At 37.0% G+C, this 17,564-nt stretch overlaps 1 protein-coding gene across 1 annotated transcript in view; it reads right to left on the bottom strand.

Annotated features, from left to right (window-relative positions):
• The window catches only part of CFAP97 (cilia and flagella associated protein 97), a 32,708-nt gene that overhangs the window by 2,525 nt on the left and 12,619 nt on the right, over positions 1 to 17,564 (bottom strand). The window contains exons 4-5 of the mRNA XM_032109080.1: positions 8,934 to 9,196; positions 63 to 213 (exon numbers count right to left, since the gene is read on the bottom strand). Coding sequence (XP_031964971.1) covers positions 63 to 213; positions 8,934 to 9,196 — 414 coding nt within the window. The remainder of the gene's footprint in view (positions 1 to 62; positions 214 to 8,933; positions 9,197 to 17,564) is intronic.

The raw sequence follows: 17,564 nt of genomic DNA, 5'->3' as shown, positions 1-17,564 counted from the left end.
AAATTATAAAAAGATAAATATATGCAAAGAAATGCAATAATCTGCAACTTCAAAGTACTTACTTGGAGGACTAAGCTGGCTGAAAGGAGATCTACTCCTTCTTACAGAAGATGAAGAACTCAGGTAGCTCATCTGGCGGTGATAGTCCCTCAGTTGTTCAGAACGCCTCAGACCAGCTGTTGGTTTCACTGCTTCCAATCTTTTCAGGAATGCCTTAATATTGAAGAAAAATGTCATCAAGAAAGACAAAGAATAAACAAGATGCTGCAAAACAAGCAGTCATAAATTTATTTTTATTTGAACTGCAAAAAACCCAGAAATTTTGAGCAGTGCACAACAGGAACTCCTCCACTGGTCATATGGTCATATATTGAGTTCTTTTCTCAATGTTATTGACACAAATTGTAACTATCCCTTGCACATTATCAGTTCTGCGCTGAGTACATGTTTAATACCTCACAGTTCTCTGTACTTTATGGGGATTTGAAACAATACATCTATTTGGTGACTATCACCAAAGCTCGTGAAGAACTGGGTTCCACTATTCTAATCCTACCTTTGGTTAGTCCTCCCTTCTAAATTTCCAGAAGAATGAGACGTTTGGGGTTTTTTTTTTAATCTTTGCTTTGCAAACAGACCATTTTATATTGCCCTATATGAAGCCCAGAGAGGATTACTGACCCTAATTCTGTGAAACTAACTTCAAAAGGCAAGCACAAACATCTACAAGAGTTCATTTTATCCATAATCTAATTTTAAGAGATTCTCTTTGAAATTATTGATAAAGACATGATTTCCTCTTGTTGAAATTAGCCCTGGAAATCATGTGGCAAGTCGTATACTGAAATAACTACTTACACAGTATTCTTAAGATACAGTTTCCTAATCTGCATAATTATTTCTACTTGAAACAGAATTTACTGGTTTAAGACATTTCAATAATCTAAAAAAAGAACCTGGTAGGAGGACAAATTGGGAAATACCCAGCTACATGCAATTTCCAATTAACAACTTCACATTTTTAATATATTTCACCTTTAGTGGTTGCCTCGCATAGATCTATATATTTCCTCTACTAACTAATTTCAATTCATTTGATGGCTTACAAACATTAGGCAATGACACAACCATTGCTGGTCTGGGTTCTGACATGCATCCTTATCAACAAGAGACAATGCAAACTGTGCTTACAATAAGTCTCCGAAGTACTAAAGGTAACTCTCTTAATAAGATGCATTGTCTAGATGCATACTTGTATGGTGGAAGTCAGAAGGTGTATCACCATTAAACTGTGCGCCCAATCTGTACTGGGTGGTTTTTTTTTTTTTTAGTAAGAATAAAAAAATTTACAAGAAGTGACTTAGGAAACATACAGTATTCACAGGATGTCAGTTGCCATTGTCTAACTGTAACAGGAATCTCCAAGCTCTTAGTAGTTTATGCATGAGCACTGGAGAGCTGCACAGAGTGCACAAGAGAGAAAGGACAAGTGACTTTGGCTCAGACACAACATGTCACAAGCGCTTGCATCAAGTGCCAGCCAGTTCATCGTCAAGCAGGAATACCTAAGTAAGCAAAAGTCAACGGAAGGACTTCAGCTAGAAATAGCTCTTCACAAAAGCCAGTTACAGAACATGAAATGGTAGACTTGTCTCTAAATGTTGTATCCAACATTTTTCTCACAACTTCATCCACATCTCCTCATGCAACTATATATGTTTAGACTTGCAGAAATCACTTATTTTACCTTCAGTATTAAAAATGGAAGCTCTCAGTACATTGTCCCATCACAAATAGATCAGGTAAATTGTAGAAGTGACTTTCCTACGACAGACAAGCATGTTTCAAGTCTGCACTCAATTGTAACAGCCTCACAGAATTTGCATACTTTAACACTGCAGTAATTTCAAGCTTGATTCTGAACATACTGGCTTTTTATACATACATACATACATATATGCCCACTTCATTCTAGTGTAAATAGAACTGTCTGCTTTTGCTTTTATGCCTGTATTTTGAAAAGTATCAAGTCCCCACTGATGAAAAAAAAAAGCTACAGAAGAAGCAGATACAGATTCTGTGGTGCAGCAGCATCTGAAGGAAAGCTTTGCTAGAGAATGTGAAAAAAAGCTCCTGTGGTTCCCTTGCCCTCTGCTGTGGATTGTCCCAAGGGCATGTAAACTTCCATGCTATATTCAGAAGTGAATTTTGTTCAGAGAATTTTGTTTGGAGAACAGCCTGCTGCATACAGAAATGAACGCATTGACACAGTAAAACGGCAGTCCTGACCTACTAAATCTGTAACCCAGAACTAATCTGACTCTTATGTTTTTATTACCAACCCTACATACTTGAGGTCCTTAACTGAGGAACTACCTGGTACAATAGTATAAACATCTTGAGAAAATGCTGTTTTTCAGTCATACGTAGAAATCTACTAATTCTTTATGTTCTCTTTTTGAGAAATGGACTGAAGACAGCTGATACTTTCCTTGTTCTTCCAAAGCACCAAATCTCTGGAGCCTTAATCCTGCATCACTGAAGTAAATAGAAATTTCATCACTGATCTCAACAATCAAAGAATCAGATCACAGAACATAACTCAGGTGTTTAGAACCAAATATATGTTCCCAGTCAAATTTTAAGGAATAAAAAAAATTAGTAACAGACACTAATGGCAGGAATGTTATTAGTTGCTCTAAGTTGCATTGTAAGTCCTCAGAGCTCTTGATTCAAGCTCAAAATATATATATAGTATCACATCATTGAAGACCTCTCATCCTGGCAAAATACTTCCCTGGCTTATAATTTACCCATCTTCTTTTACTTTAATACTGAATTTACAGTAAAAGTAGAATATTAAAAAAAGAAAAGTCACAGAAGGTGTTCCTGCATTATTACCTTCTAGGAATGGGATAATCCTTTATAAATCTAGGCATCTGGACATAGATTAGTATCTATAAAGATACTAAAATACATATTGTCAATGACAGAAGGAAATGTCAGAAATGCCAACAACTTGAGAACAAAGAAACCCAACACAATTTAAAAAACTGCTGCCATACAATGGGCCAAAAGAAAATCTGCTAATTCAATTTTGAATACATCAGGAGAACAATGAAGGTAAATCTAAAGTGCTCTGTCAGAAAAAGGAAAAAAAACCCCAAACATAATTAGTACAGACTCTTCTGCAGCTATGTTGAAAAAGGAAGAAAAAAGCTACTGAAAATGTAGCACTCTTAAACTGAGTTCAGAGAGAAGGTTAAAAATTTTACTTTTTCTTGGTTTACTTTGCTTTTTAAAAGCATGAAGGCTTCAGTTTCACCTCCTGTGAATCCTAACCAGCTGACTAGTGTGCCTTGACAGCTGTTCAAATTTATTTATATTACACCTCCTCTAATGTCACTGATGCTAGAGTAATGTCACTGTCCCTTTGCAAAGTCTGGGGGGAGGGGGAAACAGATAACTGCATTCAAGGACACCTTTCTGTTCTTATCAATACAAGTATTTGTGATTTTCTTTAAATTGCAGTTGCATTAACTAGCTCTAACCTGACAAACTCTAACCATCAGAAAACTCTTAAAGGTCTTCAATTTACAGAAAAGTCTTCTTAACTGAACAGCTGTCAAGTTTATGTGTGGCTGGCAACACCACAAGGAAAAGTAGGCTAAGAGTACAGAAAAAAATATACCACAAAATTAAGCAGTTTGCAAAGCATTCAAAACTTTCCTTGAACATGCCAAGTAGTCAGTCTTTATTATAATTACCATAGCAATGCTACAGTAATCTCAAGTCTGGGTCAGGAATCTGAAGACCATAAAAACCTGACCACAAAGAGCCCATAGCCTAAATACTATCATCACAGAATCCCACTGTATTCGTACTGTACTGTAGTGTATTTTAGCCATGCACATCTGTGTGCCAATCCCACATCCTGACAGCTTCCCATTGACAAGGCCACAGAAACCTTTTTTTGGCATTGCATTTTGTAGTCTCAGGAACTACCAACATTTTGTCTTTAGGCTTGGCATACACCATCTTTGAACTCAGAAAGTATCATATAAAACTCTGTGTGCTTGGGTTTCTGAGGAGTCATCAATTCAACATGAGTATTTCTGAGTTCCTAAGACCACAAAGGAAACTACATTCTCTTTCACAACTGCATTCTCTACAGCTTTCTCCTTGTCTTGGGGTGACTTTATGATGTTGTATCCCATATTGCTGTTCTATGCCCAGAAATTAATTTTTTGCCTTTTCTGTGCCTTTAAACTGAGCCTGAGAGGGGGGAGAGGAAAAAAGCCCAGAGAACTTTCAAAGCAGTGTTTCAAGGACACACAGATATACACAGAGACTCCTCTTGCTTCTAACAGCAGTGGCGGGAGCAGGAGGAAGCACCTGGCTTGTTTTTTTCCAGCCAGCTTTCGGCCAGTTTTTCCAGCTCCTTTTCCTCTGGAGAGTTGAACTTTGTTTTCCTGGGACTCCGATTTTGCCCTTCTTCTCTGCTGGACGGTTTCAACATCAGAATACATTGGGAGGACTTTCCACCGAGGCCTTGGCCCTGGAGGTGGGCCCACCACCCTGTCCCAGCTCCAAGGATGGGGAGAGAGATCTGCGGAAGGACTCTGAAATTTTCCCAGGTTTCTCTCAGCAGAGCAAGAGGTTTTATTATTTAGCATTATTATCCTTTTCCTGTGTGTTGTTAAATAAATAGTTTTTATCTCTTTCACTTTCCTTCGAGGAAAATTTATTTTTTCCCAAACCTGGTGGGGGAGGGATGGTTGTAACCTGCCTTCTCTCAGAGGATATATTTCCAAATTTGTCCAAACCAGCACACTCCTCCAGACTGAGATCAGTGAGACTGAACAGACTTGGTATTCTTTCTATAACCACGTAAGTGTGCAGCATCCAAGGCCTGGTGATGCTCTCTAACTCTAGGGCTAGTCCTTGGGGACAGGACAAAGGGAATGCAGAGAAAAAGCAGCATGGAATACTTTTAGGGAGGAAAGGACAATGTGCTCAGGTGCAACCCTGATGAACCAGTGGTGCTCCTTCTACTTCTTTCCATGCTTAGAAGTTATTTCCCTTGTTGCAGCACGACACAGTTGGCAGGACAGGAACAGTGCAGCACAGGATTGAAAGAATATTCTTTGTACATGGTGTCAGCCAGGTAGGGGGATGGCCAAAACAACTTTCCCTCCCTTGGCCTTTACTCCCCACCCAACTATGACAGCACATCTGCACCATTAAATCAAATGGAGACAAATGAATACACATTCATTTATGGCAGTATAATAAATGCATTTCTAAATGAGATTTAGGATTTCCAGCAGGACAAAGCCAGCACCAACTGCAAGAGAAGGGAAAGTCTCCCTGAAGAATCCTTTTGCTGGGACAGGCCACTGACTGCAGCAAGTGGTGGCCAGAAGCAATAATGAATCTGCAGCACAGAGGACTCAGGAAACCAAGTAAGTGAAAAGAGAAAGCCCTTGCAGAGAAACACAACACGTGGTATTTTTTTTTTTTTTAATTTGTGTGGAAGGGTCACTATACTGGAACTGGGATCAGAGTTGGATCTATTTGGCCTTGGGGTACATTTTGTGGGAATAAGAGGTGAGGGAATGAAGAACATGGAGTCTTATGTGCAGTGAGCCATAACAGCATGAGGTAGGAAGAATGTGCAGGGATGCATGGAAAGACCAAATATTCACGAAAAAGGAACACCCTTATCCCTCCTGAGCTAAGGTTTGAGAACTGCCCCTACCAGAGCGGCTGAGATCTTCCAGTGTGAACTCAAAAAGTCACTGTTCACTAGAAATTTGTCTGAACATAGCAGCTTAGCTCACTGAGGTCATCCAACTCCTAAATCATAGTCAGAATTAGTGAAAATGATGAAAAAAACCACCAGAAAACAACACAGAGATATGAATTACTTCTAAGTTCTGATGAAATGACTGAAGAATGATGTGATGGCTGCAAATCTGTATTTCAAGGACCCCAAACACTTACCTGTATATGCCGGTACAGATTTTTGCATTACACAATAAACCATTAAAAGTTTCAATGGCATACAGCCTATGGAATTCAGTATCTTATTTACACTGCCAAAAATGATTACTGTATCAATAGAGATAGACACATATATGCAGACATGGGAACAAAGTAACACATCAGTCACACTTAAGCTCCTTTCCACTGAAGAAGAGGGATTAAAATTATGTTCCAACACAAGAGTACAATGTTTTCTGAATCAACAGCATCCTCTATTGGCAAGAGACACACTCTGATCTTGCTAGCTCTGAAAAGCAACCAAAAGTAGGTTCCATTTATGAAAGCACAGTCAAAAGCAGCAAGTACAAAATTCTGGCATTAATTTTAGCAGTCATCTGTTCTGCTAATTGTGCTTTTTCCATAAATTGCTAATCAGTACTTTAAAACTACTGTTCTTCAGAGCAATGCATCTTTTTATTCTGTCATTGCTCTTTCTAACAGAATCTGTGGGAATGACATATATTTCCTGTACCTCCTTGCACCCTTTCACAAAGCTAGGGAGCACCAAACCACTTAGATTCCCCTCTAATTTCCTAAAATTTTACTTACTTTCCTGCATCATCTCTGATGCTAAATGCCTGCAAGAGAAATCAAAGTTTCTGATAACAGTAAGTACAGGCATTACTCCAAGAATGTTCTGGTGTAACAGGTGAACATCTTCCCTAGACAAGTTCTTAACCTCAGGACAAGAAATTATAAAAGCTGTGCCAACACCAGCAAAAAAATCTCTGCATCAAAATTCTTTAACTCCCTGCAGAGACTACAGTTGTAGATTTCTATTCTTGAATTGTTTACAAAACTCTGCGTCTTTCTCCAACAAACATTTCACAAAGGTGTATCAAACACCATATTCTGTATGCAGTACCCTCAGGCCTTGTATAAAAAAGACTTCCAAGAAGTAAAAGAAGAAAGATAAGAAAGTTCCACGGAATCCCACCAATTCTGCCTCTTTAAATTTATGAAGGTGAGGAAAGCTGCTGACCAGAAGAAAACAGGTTCATAAAGCACATACTTTTATCAATATAAAGCAAAAATCATCATCAGTGAGCAGGGTAGGGCTGCTCTTTCATTTACAGTCTCAGAGAAAAGTATGTCACACCTGTAATCTCAAAAGGTAGTGCTACAAAAATCAAAGTTGAAACTGTGATGCTCTAGGTATACATACACTTCAAACAGAATAAAAATGCAAACAAAATTGCTAAAAAATGATAGCAAAGTTAAACAAAACAGAAGAGCTGCACTGATGAATCACTGATCAAAAATATATCACCCTGAGTTTGGAAAAAAGAATAAACCAAATGCTTTCATAGTCTAAACTAGCAGGATGTCCTAACATAAACTCTCACACCAAACATGTCCACCCACATTGCTGACGACAACTAAACTGTAAATGAGTAAGTAAATGAACAATACTATCTCTTGGACTACATGCAACCACCATTAATCTCTAACATGTACTAAAGCAGCAATATGTGAAATGACTCTATGGGTTTAGGTCTGCTGCATTTTTGATCCAAAAGTTGCAAAGGCAAGACAGTCTTGAACAAACACTGCAATATATCATAAGAGAACGGGGTTGTGGCGTTGAGTAAACAGAAATCCATTTTAAAACATCCTATACATTCATTTACTGCAATCATCAGTTGTTATGCAGTACAGCATATTACTGTTACATCCTAAGTCACTGTGGCACAGTACCTCCTCCCCCTTGCCTAAGAATATATTCTTATTAACAAGGTTCATGTGGTAGAGCAAGACCTGTTTTCAACATCTGAAATAAACACCACCAACACCCTCCTACCAACCTAAACACACCAAAGCCTAAAAACATTTCCTCCCCAGGCAATGACAAGTATAGCATATCTATACAAAATCTTGTGCTTAATTCTTTCAGACTGTAAAGTATAATGTGAACTGCAGTCTAGTGGAGCCAGGGAGAAAGTTTCCTAATTTGAAAAGTTTTAACAATCCAAATGTCTGAAAGCTGCAAGAATGAAAACCTAACAGACTTTTCCAAACAGGGCAATCAGACTTTCTCCATGTTGAATCTGTACCTCTTTCTATGCGTATAGAAAAGGAAATTACAACCTTTATACTTACACAGAAGGTAAAAAGTAATAAATTCCTTCCAGTATACATTTTCCAATTATTTGAACTATAATTTTATCTCTTTTTCAAACACACTGATAAATACATAGGAGATATGAAAATGTCATTACATTATGTATTACAATTCAATTACTAAAAGTATCTTATTCAAACCAGTGCTACTTCTATTATTTGAGAACTCTGCCAATATCCCTACAAATGAGTATGAATTTTTGTTTTCCAATAAAGTAAGCTATTGTAATTGCCATTACACTGTGGCAATCAGAGCACTACAAATATTCAACGAGAGATAGCTATGAGGCAAAACCCAAAACTGACGTTAACTTTGTATCCTCTGTATTTCAAATATAATGGGTTTGATGCTATCATATTGATTGTTTTATTTAATGCAAGCCTGTTTTTGAGAGACTAGTAGTCATGATGCATGAAGCAGAATGAACAGTCAGACTGCTATCCAGTGTTTTGAGTGTGTTAACAGCAAGGGTTGTTCCTTTCAAATTAAACAATACCAAAGTAAAGCAAATGCATAGAAACTAAAACCTATTTCCATATGAAAAAAAAAAGCATCATTACTCCCACCACCCTCCCAAAAAACCAAGAAACTCACCCAATACGAACAATTATGCCAACACCATAGTAATGGAAATTCACTGAAGACTTACTGCAGTAAAGGTTCATGTGCTGCCTCATCAATTTTCCAAGTATTTAGCAACAGCTCATCTGACAAGAGATAGTCCTTCTCAATTTGCTGATCCACATCCAAACTCAAAACTTACCAGGTTTTCTCTTTCAATTCTTTGCTGCTCTTTTTGCCTGTTGAGGGCAGTGTGGTACAACCTAGGCTGGGGTACAGACGTCTTCTTCATCGTGCTACTTCTCCTTGGCCTTGCAGACTGTTTGGACAGTTCTTTTAGCAATCTTTGGTTTTCCCGATCAATCTGTCTTACTTCTTCATTTGTGAAAGAGTAATTTTTCCTTATTACTTTGGATGGATGATTGATGGTTAGTTTTTGTTCGTTTTTATCCAACTGTAAGAAAGCTTTAAAACAGCAAGAAGTGCAATAAGCAGATTGGAAAACACAGCTTCAGGAACCCAGGACTAAACATAAATTAGAACCAAGAATTAAACCATTACTAGTATTTAGATGTTTGCACATAGAAAAAGATTTAAACTTTGCTCGCAAATTAATCTAAAGTACCAGTCTCAGCTGAGAGGCAGAATAGAAACAATGTTTCACACAGAAAACTGACTCTGGGGAAGCCTGACTCAGAGACACAAAGTGCACTTCCTGAAGTGATTTTGTTGATACTTAACTCCTAAAGCAATCCTACATCATGTTGCTGCAGAAAACGCAAAGGGAATGATGAAGATTTAATTTAATGGATGGAGAGAAATGAGTGAGCACATATAACAGAAATTACTGGGGCATGGAAATTTAAAACAGTAAGCAAACAACAATCAAATCGTGATATAAGGTTTCAAGACAAAGAATGCACACTTAAAAATACACAGCAACTTAACATGCACAATTGCAAGATAACTGGAAACTTCACTCTTAGCCAGAGCCAGCTATATTTATTACAGTTCCACTGGAGCTTTGCTGTTGATTCATTTCTAAGCCTCCACTTTCTAAAGCTCTGCAGCAGGTCTTCTGGCAACTACTTTAAAAGTTTTGCTGTCATGGTGTTACCCCATCAAACCATTGCATTATCTATGGTACAGGAATGGCAGTACCAGGTTAGATTAAACCCATTTTTGGAGCTGAGACACAGACAAAAAAAACCTTACTCATGCCATTCCCCACACTCCTCTAATAATCACAGTGCCTTCAGAAGACACCCCTCACTCTTATCCCTGAAGTCCCACACAAGCAAAACAAGCATCCAAAGCAGAAAGAAAAAAAAACAAACCCCAGGCATGGAGTAATATTTCCTCAGCAAACACTTCCACATTAGCAATCTGTTTGCAAGAGATGTCTGAGGCAGCCTGGCAGCCTAACAGTGAAAAAAACCTCAAAGAATGAAGAGCATTTTCTTACTTCAAAACAAAATGAAATCTTTATTGCAGTATCTCAACTGAGTTTATTTCAGAATTGATGCAAGTAAATATTGCTACTGTCTTTGAGGAATTTAAGAACAGTATTCAAAATGCAAAATCCAAACACTTCATGAATTTCAACATCCATCTGGAAATGGGTAAACTTGCACTATCAGCATGCTAGCCAATATAGGCAAGAACTACCCCTAGGTAGCTCTGTGAGGTCACCCGCATTAGCAAATTCTGCTTTCATTTATCAAGAGAAGATGCAAATCACCTTAAAACCAAGACACAATGCAAAGTAGCACAGATCAAGTGTGCCAAACAACAGATTAATACAATATAAATGTCTTGAAAAACACCTCTACAGTTTAGTAAGTTATTCTCAAGGTAAAACTAGTACAGTCATCAATACCATTGGAGGAGACAAACCTGGAATGAGACTCATCTGGATAAGCCTACAAGGGACAAAAAGAAATGCAAAGAAAATAACTAAAGACACAGAATTCACATGCCAACATCAAGCTGCAGCATACCTCTCAGTAGAAAATATTTCAAAATGTCTTTATGGGAACAAGCAAAAGCAGCACTGCAGAACACAGCTAGAAGAAAGTAAATTGAACAACTATCTGAAGATGATATCATGTTACATAATTGATAGTTGTGTTATTACGGACCTATGAAAGATAATTTTACCTTTTGCCTTATATCCATAGCGTCTCATGGGTTAAAGTGGACTGCACATCATATGCAAAAGTGGAAGTCAGATTGTGACAAAGAACAGTCATTGAACTGAAGTCTTGACCTAGCCTTGTGGCATCAATGCTATTGGTGATGAAGTCTATTACAAGAGACATTTAAATTTCTGAATGACTGTCAGTGCAAATTCCCAACAATTCTTTTGCTTCTGTGGAAGGTGTCAACCAGTCAAAATCAATTTAAAGCAATAGCATTCTAGATAAAGACTTTTTCAATCAGAAATACAGGTTTCATGCTTTCACTGGTCAATGACTTTTAATTCACTATAAGATAGCAGGCTATACTTTGGAAGAGACTGTATACACTTTTGACGTAACTATGAACTATAGCCAGTAAAGATATTAAAAATGCTTCAAGGTAATTACTTCCTACCTATTTTCTGACTTGCTCGCTTTTCTGGTGAACTGCTTTTAGGTGTGATGAAAAAATAAAACCAGAGCAATGACGTGGAACAAAGGCCTTTCCCTTTCACCCCAAAGCTGGTCAGTAAATGCTACTAGAAACAAGGATTCACGGAACCCTGAAGCAATTGCTACACACAGGGCTCAACAAGCACTGCGTTCCTTTGTCACTCAGGTCTCCTGGGGGTAGTGGTATGTAACTTCTGCAGCATTAAACACCCCCTATTTTACCAGAAGCTCTCAGGCAATTAGGGTAAATACATATCTATGTACATATCCATGCACTGCTCTACTGGATACTACGACTTATATATGCAAGGGCAAAATTTTACTAACTTTACTCTCATCTTCCAGCTTCTTCAGTCACATCCCCGCTCAACACACAGACTTTTTTCATTCATCTCTTCTTTCTTCTTTTCCTTAGCCTCTTGTAAGTCTTTTTCCTTTGAATATGTATCACTTCTACAGCGCCTCATCCACACCTTTTATCAGCTCACCACAAAGATAGCCTTTCTCCCTTGTGTCAGGCAAAAGGAGACTCCAGCCCACTTTCTTCAGTATGTTGTTCATTCTTAACCTCATCATTATTTATTTATTCTTAATGTAGAAACTGACTTTACTAGTCCCAACAGCTTTCTGGCAACTTTTGAGGTTGAGAGCTTGCTAACAGTCATAATATTGAATTTATCACAACTCAAGAGAAATATATTAATACAATGAAAGAATTAAGAACACCACAAAGGTTCTGTTGTGAAGTTACTCAGTGAAGCCTTAGCGGAGAACTGCCAAAACCCAGTAAGTAATCTATTGACAGATGGCTGAATTACAGAAGACTCATTAATATTGCACCAGAAGTTCAGATCTAATACAACACATGGAGTAGCAAGTGTTTTTACAAGGGGATGGAATGAAAATATCAATCCAAAACTCTCTAGTTCCTCAAATGATCTTTTTATTATTAGCCTTCTATATGACCCAAGAACCACATTTGAAATTTCACAACTAGCTCTTTGCTGCAATACTGCTGCAATACACCAAAGCATTGGATCAGGTAACACAGTAAAAGTACATGGTTTGCTGTTCTTCAAGCTGCTAAATTACTGGAGTTGTGTTTTACTTAGTTAAGATCTATGTTAAGGAAGAATTCAAGCTGCAAACACCACAACAAAGCAAACCATAACTTAATGGACCCTATCCATAGATAATCTTTTTTAAAACACATAAATGCAACACTGATTTCCATAGGAACTGTGTAACAAGAGAGTCTAAAGTTTTGTAGGAAAAAGAGACAACAGAATGCATACTGCATCATTTTACTGAAAGAGCATCACTGATACTACAGCATGATTGTTCCCAACAAAACAAGCAGAAGAAATCACCACTCCTTAAATGATGCTCAAATAAAACACAGAAGCAATCTAGAAAGCAGTGGGGAAAAACTTCTGCAGGTCTTCCTGAAGCAGAGGCGACATTCTTTCCTTGGTTCAGAAAGACACTTCTGACCCCTGACTTTAAATCAGCAGTAACAGTTACCACTGCTTCCAGTTACCTGGCTGAAAATCTGTCCAACCTGCCTCTGCAAAGCACCATTTATACAGCACCATATTCCTATTCTCCACATACTTGCTATGACAGAAAATCCACAGGTAATCCACAGCAGGAATATATGTCCAATATGCACTGAATGGATGCCACCACTCACTGGCAACATGCTTTCATGGCAAAGACAGCACGTGTCTAAGTGAGGTCAGCACATGCCCACAAAACCAGGGAAAATTCACCATCAATAAGCAAAACCAAAGTAAGATTCCAAATGCTATTAAATACTGGTAGTACAGTTCATGTTATATAACTCAGGTGTTTAAATTTCATACCTATTTCAGTGATTTATTCAACAATGCACCCACACTACCCTTTAATCACAAAGCCTAAGCATCTGAGTGGTGTACGTGACTATTTTTGCAGTGGCCATGACAACATGAGATAACATTACAGGTTATGGTTTAAGGTTCTAAAAGTTTGTAAGTCTTAGAACAATGAAATATGATTTATCTATCATGTTCATACTCTATCAGTGGGTAATAAGTAATTTAACTAAACCCCTAGTTACTTCCATTGTCAGTCAGACCATAAATATAATTTGGGGGAGATGATAAATAAGGAGCAGCATTTGCGTAACGACTTGCACAGTGCGCAGTCTAGTTGTCATTTACTGGTAAGTAGGAAAAGAAAATTCCCTGGTATTCACAGGATTTCTATGAAAGCTGGTTTCCATGGAGAGATACCTGACTTTTTTTTTAAGCCATAAACAAGCTGTTTATTGCTTTTAATTTCTAAGCATTGAAATAACCTTGCAGAATGAGAAAGGCCAAACCTTATATAAAATACAATTTATAATTAGCAAGTCAAATGCACTAGGAGAGGACAATACAGCTGTCCTAATGGCATTAAGGCTAAAATTAAAATCATGCATGTTTCAGTGTATCTTCTGCAATCCCAATATAAGTTGCTTACACTTGACTGATACTTTATTTTATACTGCTACACTACCACATGCATATCACATTTGAAAAATACAAAAGGATTAAATAAACCACAGTTCTTCATCAATATATAGTAGTTTAAGAGTGAAACTATTTCCCTGTGGTATCCCTAAACAAATACTTCCTAGAACATCCATTATTGCAGGCCACAGAGCTCTTTAAAAGTGATTTTGGAGAATTCATGATTTGGTGGGTTTAAGAGAAGGAGAATGTCCTTTTCAGGTAAAAATTTTCCCTATTTAAGCATGCTTAAATAGGGCTGCTAGTTATCTCTTGATATCATTAGAAAGACAACAGATATCTTACAGGCACTGGACTTCTTTTCCCCATAATTACACATTTGCTCATAGACGTTGGGAAAGTCTGGATTCTCCATAATCTCACAGATTTTCAATATGTTTTCAAACTCTAAATACAAGAATAAGATAGTAATTGCTTTTCTACCTCAACATAGGTTTCTAGACCTGTGAAAACCAAGCATGTGAATACACATACACATTGAAAATTAGTTCAAACTCTGAACATACACACTAAATGGAATTCTGCAGGAAAGCTATATATGCTTAATTCAACTGTACAGTTTGGGTATGTATATACTGTAAAGTCTACTTTAACTTTAGATACTGCTTAGCAGCTTTTCTACAAATACACTAGTTCAGCACGAATGAGCACACAGATAACATATCCCTAAAGAGAACAAAGTTTCAGTTATCAAAAACTTGTTCTATTTCCTGAGTGACAAATTATATGAGAAAAAAAAAAGTTGAAGTGATTGCTACATGTTCAGTTGAAGCTGCTATTTAATTTTCTACAATAGATTCAGAAACACAGAGCTTTTACTTTCATAATAATGATATTTATATTACAGCGCTTTTCACAGAGGGAGCTCTGACTATTTTAAAAATCTAAGGCATAGAAGAGCCTTATCAGCACAGAGGTCAGTGAGAGCTTCAAGGATAGAACTGGTCTTCAGTCTGTGGCCAATTGCCCTACTTACCCCATCACACCACCTCCTCAAGTTAATAATAGCTAACACCATGGATTTACAGACTAATTCTCACAGACACTTCTGTAAAATAAGCAGGTATCAACCCCATTTTACAGAGAAGAAAACAAAATACTAAATTCTTTAGCACTGTATACACCTTGTGCTATCCCATTGTATTGATACCAAACAATTGGATAAAGAGATATAGAGAAATTTTAGCAGAAAACTCAGTTCTGAACTACTAGAAAGCAAGAGATTTGTCTAAAGACAGAGAGCAAGTCTGTAGCATAATGGGTTGAGACGGATGAGTGCTTAGTCACACTCATATACTTAACCCACCTCTTTATCTGCATAATAATCGTGACATAGGATCAAGGAAAAATAGCATCAGAAGATTTTCCAATTTATTTTATTCCCAGTTTTCTAACATGGTGATTTATGAAATTACCTTCAAAAACAATCTTTTACAATCGATTTCTTTGCATTGCCATACTTAATTCTCTTTTTGTGTTCAGATTACTCAAGAGTACAGCAGAGGAAATAACTGACATTTTTTATTATTATGGGTTTAGAATATTGCTTTCAGTTATTAATTTTCTGAACTATCTTTAAGGTTTATAGCAAAGTGCAAACATCATCGAATCACAAAATAATTACATGCAAAGATCTATATAACATCATGAAACAACTGAAAAATTGTATCTCTACCTGAAAATTTATAATCACACCTGCTATCAGCAATACCTATCTAAAAAACAATCAAAGTGCTATATACAGCAGGGAGACTATGAGATTTCCAACTAGAATTATGCTATTTGCAAGATTTTGGCTTACTAAGAAATGCATAATGGAAAATTTGGCTTTTATCAAGAACAAGCATAGCTTTAGGAGTTGTAACGGCATGATAAATTTTTGTCCACATACAGTTTTTTAAATGCTTACAAATGAATAGTTTTCAATATGAACACAAACAGGTGAAGGACATATAAAGGAAAAATTTTTTCAGTTACTTTTAAATTTAACTGCAACAGTTTCTAAATGCTTTAAATTAATTCTGCTTTAAGATACACAAACCGCCTTGCTGCCTAATAACCAGACTCTTGTGCTAGTCCAAATTTTTTTCTTTGTTTTTGCAATTCTTTTTTTAATACAAGAGATTCCAGTCTTCCCTAATGTATGCACTGGTAATGTGAACAATCATACAAAATTAATTACTGTGTGCCCCGTAGAAACAACACAGTAACAGATCACATGGAAATTCTGCAAGTATCTGGGGACCTTGGGAAGTTAAACTTGTGTAACTGCTGTAAATGCTTAGGTCCAGCTATATTACAAGCATATTTGAAAAAAAACTTAAATAAAATGCTTCATCAGTATAAAGTACTGGGAGAATATTATACTTTAAAACCAAATCATGATTATTTAAATATTTTTTTCATGCATTCTGGGCTTGCAGTACTCTCACTTGAAGCAATGTTTATGCCTACGCAGTTCTGATGAACATTTAATGGAGACCGGGGGGTGTGAGAAAATTATTTGCAATTTTTTTCTCCCTAATGTGTACAAAAAAAATTTGTAAGCCATAACTCAGAATAAGATTAGCTCCTATCTTCCCAGACTAGTTACTTTCCACCATTAATAATTCTGCCCCATTTAAACTTCAAAATGCCCAAACTAATTAAGCTGAGTTGTGCTTGCCGATTTAGAGAGGCACTTAGGAGTAATGTACACATTAATCAGGAACATTAGCTGCTAGACTATATGAATTCTACTTCTCATTACTTTATCTTTATTATTGTTATTTAAAATTGGTTTTCAGTTTTGAGAAAAAAGTTCCTCTCCCCAGTAGAGATTCATCTCTGAGAATACCTGCTCTCAGCTATAATACCCATTTGTTTTAGGGATGAGATGAATCCATTGGTAATCACTGGTTACTAAATAGCTTCTTGCTAACAGGGACCAAATAAAGACATAGGACATCATAATTTCAATTGCCTAGCAACAACTCTTCTGACATCATGTTTTGACAACTGGTTGGAATTGTTTCTAGTATGAAAGAATGGCTGAAGCACAAGGACTGTCAGAGATGAGAACCAGCGCTACCTTTCTTGATGGCTAGTGTTGTTTTTCTTAACCTCAAAGAATTTCCATACAAATAAAATCCTCATTTTTTAGTTATAGGCAACTTAAACCATGTATACAATACATTTTAAATCCTTATTCACTAGAAACTCAGTCTGGCAAGGTGCAAAGTGAAGAAACACAATACATGCAGTTTTAGTCATACCAGGCTTACTTCAACACAGCAAACCTGGCTTGGAATGTACCAGACTTAAACTGCAAGAGGCTTTCCTCACCTGAGATCATCAGATTTCTTCAGTCAAGCCTTTTTTCTTCCACAGATTTTAGTGCCAAAAACTCTGGGCCATGAAAACAAATGCAAAAGCACCATGTAGACCTTAAAATATGCACGAGATCATCCAGGGCACTCTCACCCCATATAATGAAGGTTTGCAATGAATGCAGGGAAAGAGACTCCAAATTTTCTTAGGCTTCATTATTAGATTTTTTAAGTCCATTACCCAGAAGCAACCACTCAAGTTTTAGTAAAGATTATCTGCTATTTTTCTTTTTAAAATACCATTACTCAACCTATGGTATTTTAGAAGGCAGACACC

The sequence above is a fragment of the Corvus moneduloides genome, chromosome 5, assembly GCF_009650955.1.
Source record: "Corvus moneduloides isolate bCorMon1 chromosome 5, bCorMon1.pri, whole genome shotgun sequence".
Taxonomy (NCBI): domain Eukaryota; kingdom Metazoa; phylum Chordata; class Aves; order Passeriformes; family Corvidae; genus Corvus; species Corvus moneduloides.
This window is presented reverse-complemented; position numbering and strand designations above follow the sequence as displayed.